This window comes from Diospyros lotus, chromosome 8 (genome assembly GCF_014633365.1).
Source record: "Diospyros lotus cultivar Yz01 chromosome 8, ASM1463336v1, whole genome shotgun sequence".
NCBI lineage: Eukaryota > Viridiplantae > Streptophyta > Magnoliopsida > Ericales > Ebenaceae > Diospyros > Diospyros lotus.
The window spans coordinates 23029105-23034071 of NC_068345.1; the positions used below are offsets into that span (position 1 = coordinate 23029105).

A 4967-nucleotide genomic window follows, 5' to 3' on the forward strand; every position below is an offset into this window, starting at 1 on the left:
TTAATTACCTTATTTATCCATTTTCTCAAAATAACATAAATAAACATTATTTATTTTTCAAATTTCGGGATGTTACATGGAGGCAACTAGGGTGTTTCGAATCCACTTATTAATCCATCTTAATTTTCAATCAATTGGGTTTCTATCAATTTAATAGAGGTGAATATCTAAATTGGTTAGCTTCTTTCCCAAGATTTAGTAACCTAATTAAATCTTAATTTATTAACAATCAACCTATTTCTCAATAATTATAACAAATCAAAATTCATTGTTAAGTTCCAATTCATTATCCCTTATAAAATTCAAGTATCAAATTCCTTATCAATTATCTATCTTATGAAATTTATTACTTCAACTTGTTATGAAAATTATATTTCGATCTCAAATCAAAGTACAAAATTAATTAAATGATGGTTAAATTACTTAATTGTATTAAAAATAAGTAATAAATAATTAAAATCATGGGAATAAATCCAATCAATAAAAATCAAGAATTCATAACAAGTTTCATCTCAAATTCTAGTTAAATAAAATTAGTTCATAATAAAATTAATAAAATAAAAATAAAACTGAATGAAGAATGACAAAGAAGAATTCCTCCACCGCTACAATTGCCGATGCGATCTTCACTGTGCGTGAGCCTTGACTTCCCGTGCGCCACTTCTGCTGCGTCCAAATCCCTCCGATTTCCTTCACTCCTGTGACACCAACCCCCTTCACCTTTTCTTAACCTCTTATTATATATATACATATATATATATGTATATATGATGCAAGGCCGCTGCTCCCTGAATTCCCTGTTTTTATTATATACATATATATACCTAGGGCAAGAATGCAATTGGAACTCCATTTATTATATTAATATATTATTATATACACACACAAACCACACACTCACGCATTCACGCCCACATAATACAAGTAATATAATATAATATATAATATAAAATATAATATTTAATATACTATTTATTATATTAACTTTAATTATATTATAATATTAATTATTTATAATACTTATTTTTTATTTTTATTAAAATATTAATATTTAAAATTAATTTTATAATATTTTTTTTGTTCTTTTCTTTTTATGCCTGAATATTCGAGATAACATCTTTTGTTGGGTTCCTAAAAAAAAGATTAAAATAATATAAAATCTATATAAACACATATTTTATGTAGAAAAAATTGTATAAGATTAAAATGAAAAGTAGATAAAAATATGCATACAATTAAATCTTATTAATATCCTCTGGTATTGATGAATTGTTCTTTTTTCATTTTTAAAGATAAAATATAATTAATTTTTAAATATCAAATATATCAAAATTAATTTATCATCAAAACATCATCAAGACAAAACAACAATTTTAAAATTCAAGAAATTTGGGCGACCTCTTGGCTCACATAAGCTCAAAGAGTAATTTGTTGGGACACGACGAGAGAGAGAGGGACATAATAACTTTATAAATTCTAAAGAAATATTAAAATCAAGGAAATCTGGGAGACCTCTTGGCTCATAGAAGCTCAAAGAGTAATTTGTGGGGACACAACAATTGGACTCCTTACAGTGTGTTTTCCGTTATCTTCAACCCAAACAATTGAACCGTGTGTCACCTTAGCATTATTGTCACTCTCATACTTTATTGTCAAATTATAGCTCTTTGTTTCATACTCGTTTCTGAAAACCAGCTTCGTCGGCGATATTGTAACTCTAGAGCCCGCGGGTGCTATCACCTCAACACTGTAAGTTGTTACACCATCTCCAACATTGGTAACCGTTCTCCGAAATGTCTGAACCAGTGTTGTTGTTGCTGTTTTGTTAGGGTAAAGTGCAATAAATGAGGGGTAGTTTAGGTCAGCAGATGGTTGTGAGCAATTGTAAAGATTTGACCTAGTCATGGTCATGATTTGCTTCTCCGTGTAGTTCATGTAGCATAATAGATTGACGTACTCTTTTGGAGTAATATCATATATCAGACCTGGATCAAGAGCACGATTGGGATCAATATGGCCAGAACCAACGTCTAGGGGTGAAGCAAATGAATGGTTTCGGATGCCGACTCGAATGGGATTGTTAGTGTTATCAAGTGGGCTTGCTGTGGTCATCATGGCGGACCGAATTGCTGATGCGCTCCATTGAGGATGAGAGCCTTTCAAGAGTGCAGCCACGCCAGAAGCATGAGGACAAGCCATGGAGGTGCCAGTGAGTAGATTGTAGTCATTGGCCAATTTTATATTGAGCCCAATCCTGGCTGCATATCTCATCGGTATCCAAGAGGCCAGTACTAGTGAACCGGGTGCCATTAAATCTGGCTTCAAGATTCCAGGATAGCTTCTAGGGGGACCTCTTGAGGAATAGGAAGCCACAGTTGGCGCAGGCTTTCCTCCTAGTATGGTCTCTTTGAACCTTATGTTAGCCAATGGATTCTTACTAGTTTTTGCATATTTGATCACAGAAACTCCGTCGTTTGGGCTTATCATCACACCAGGCCAAGGGAAACTGTTTATCTCAAACCATACTGGACTATCAGAAATGAATATAGCAGCTGCAACATTGGAGGCAGAAATGACATCTAATTGCAAGTCACTACTATTGATGTCTTCGCATATTATGATGCCGTAAGGGGCTTGAGCTAACAACTCAGTTGAGTTGCACGATGCTAGGGTCTTGTTGTATATCAGCGGTGCCTTTTCTACGAACGCATTTGCTGGGAATATGGTCCATCCAATGATTGACAATCCATTCCCTAAAGTTAATGTTCCAGCAAATGAACGATCGATGTTTCCAGCTGCAACTGTCAAGGTCCATGGGATTGAATCAAATAAGGATGCAAAACCTGGGCCAGTGTTTCCTCCGGCATGAGAAACAAGCACGCCTTGTTCCATGGCTCCAAAAGAAGATATGGCAATTGTATTTTCATAGAAAGGAAGGTCATAGTCAAATCCCAGAGAGAGTGACACTACATGCACACCATCAGCGACAGCCTGGTCTATACCGGCAAGGAAATCGGAGGCTTGGGCTCCTTCGTCCCAAATGACCTTATATATAGCCAATCTAGCTCGTGGTGCAATCCCTACAGCCGTTCCTGCAGCATATCCAAAGAACGATGCGCCCTCAACATAATTCCCAGCAGCTGTGGACGCAGTATGAGTACCATGGCCTGAAGTGTCCCGGGCCGAGTTCATACTTATCGTCAAATTTGGGTTTGCAGCAAGGAGTCCTTTGTTGAAATATCGAGCCCCTATGAGTTTTGAGTTACACACGGAGGTATTGAACTCTTGCCCTACTTCACATATTCCCTTCCATGTAGTCGGAATGGGGCCCATACCGTCATCTTTGAAGCTAAGATTCTCCGGCCACACTCCAGTGTCAACAATGCCAATGATAACATCCTTACCGTAATTAGAAGCAGGCCATATGCCTGTTGAAGGATTGAGGGAGAGAAACTGTGGAGTATGGGTGGTACGATGTTTGATTTCCCTATCAGGATAAGCTGAGACAAACCCTGGTGAGTTCTTGATAGATTCAAGCTCATTTAAAGATAAACGTGCAGAAAAACCTTGTACTACGTTGTCGTAGGTGTACACCAGGCTGGGTGTAGATTGAGAGTTTCCCACTGTGGGTGGATTGGGTGCCTTTGAGGAATCAACAGTGGAGGAGTACCAGTGATGGTGGGTGGCAAAAACTTTGGGCATGAGAGACTTGTCCATGTGAACTATATAGGTGGATCTCTGTGGCGAAACTGATCTAACATGGTGAAGGAACAAAAACCATGTCAAGTGGTAGAGCAGAGAAAACTCAACCAAGAATCTGATCTTCATTCCCTAACAAGGACTTCGTGATCCAATCGGTTTTGCAAGGGCTCTGAATGGGTGGCTTCTTTATAAGCATTTTCCTTATCGTGGGACGGACGTTTCAAGCCTGCCAGCTTAAGTCAATTCAAAGTCAAGGCCTAGCATTTCTTCCGGGAAATAACATTTTATCTAATTAGTTCTGCAAATCAGTCTTTATAGAACATTTTCAATATTTGCCAACCAAATGAGTTACTTTGCCGCCCTCTTTTGCCAAATGCCATACAAAAAGGAACTCTCTTCTATTCGGCATGATATAATTAAATCCCTCCCAATTTTTTCATATTCTGGTTCGTTAATTGATTTTAAGAAACCAAGTTGCAGTTGCAGGTGGTGGGGTTCAGTCATATTGTCCTAATTCCCTTCTTGATATTATCCTAATTCTCTTTAATACTGTACTTTTTTGAAAAATGTTTAAGACACTATTTTCACACATTGATTGGATGACAATTATGTAGTCATATCATCGTTTGCTTTTGAAACGTACTGATGTGTTATGAGAAAAACTATCAAAAGAAAATAATTAACAAATTAAAAATAAAAAAGGCAAATCAACCCGAAAAATCTGGCCAACCCATAAAAGTCAGCCTAAGCCTGGAAGCCAGCAGCGGCGTACGGCTGCGGCAGGGCCATGGAGCTGACGGCTCGACAGAGGGTCGCAACCAACAGCTGAGGCGGAGGCGACTGAGGAGACAACGACTGCGGCTGCGGTGGCGCGACTGGCGGCAGCGGCGCCAGAGACCTGCGAGTGTGCGATGGCGACCCACAAGGGAGATGACAGGTCGCAGGCGCGCGACGGGCTGCAATAGCGACAACACTTTGATTGCCGCTAGACGGGTGACTCGTGGGGGTCGTGATGCAGCCCACAGGGGCAACGACGGCCCACGAGGATGATGGTCGCACGCGGATGCGCGACAGAGGTGAACGGCTACGGCAGCAGGTACGACCCGAGGGGGCGATGGCCGCGTAAGGTTGCGGAGGCGCAAAGACTGCCCAAGGGGGCGATGGTCGAGCGCGAATGTGCTGGAGATGTGAATGGCTGCAGCGGCAGGGATGGCCCGCGAGGGTGATGGCCACATGGGGACTCGCGACAGGGGCCCGAGACTGAT

At 39.8% G+C, this 4967-nt stretch overlaps 1 protein-coding gene across 1 annotated transcript; it reads right to left on the reverse strand.

Annotated features, from left to right (window-relative positions):
- Positions 1-1240: 1240 nt before the first annotated feature.
- LOC127808707 (subtilisin-like protease SBT3) lies at positions 1241-4118 on the reverse strand. Its single transcript, XM_052347285.1, has one exon. It carries the CDS (start codon positions 3826-3828, stop codon positions 1531-1533), a length of 2298 nt encoding a protein of 765 aa, XP_052203245.1. The 5' UTR covers positions 3829-4118; the 3' UTR covers positions 1241-1530.
- Positions 4119-4967: the final 849 nt, after the last annotated feature.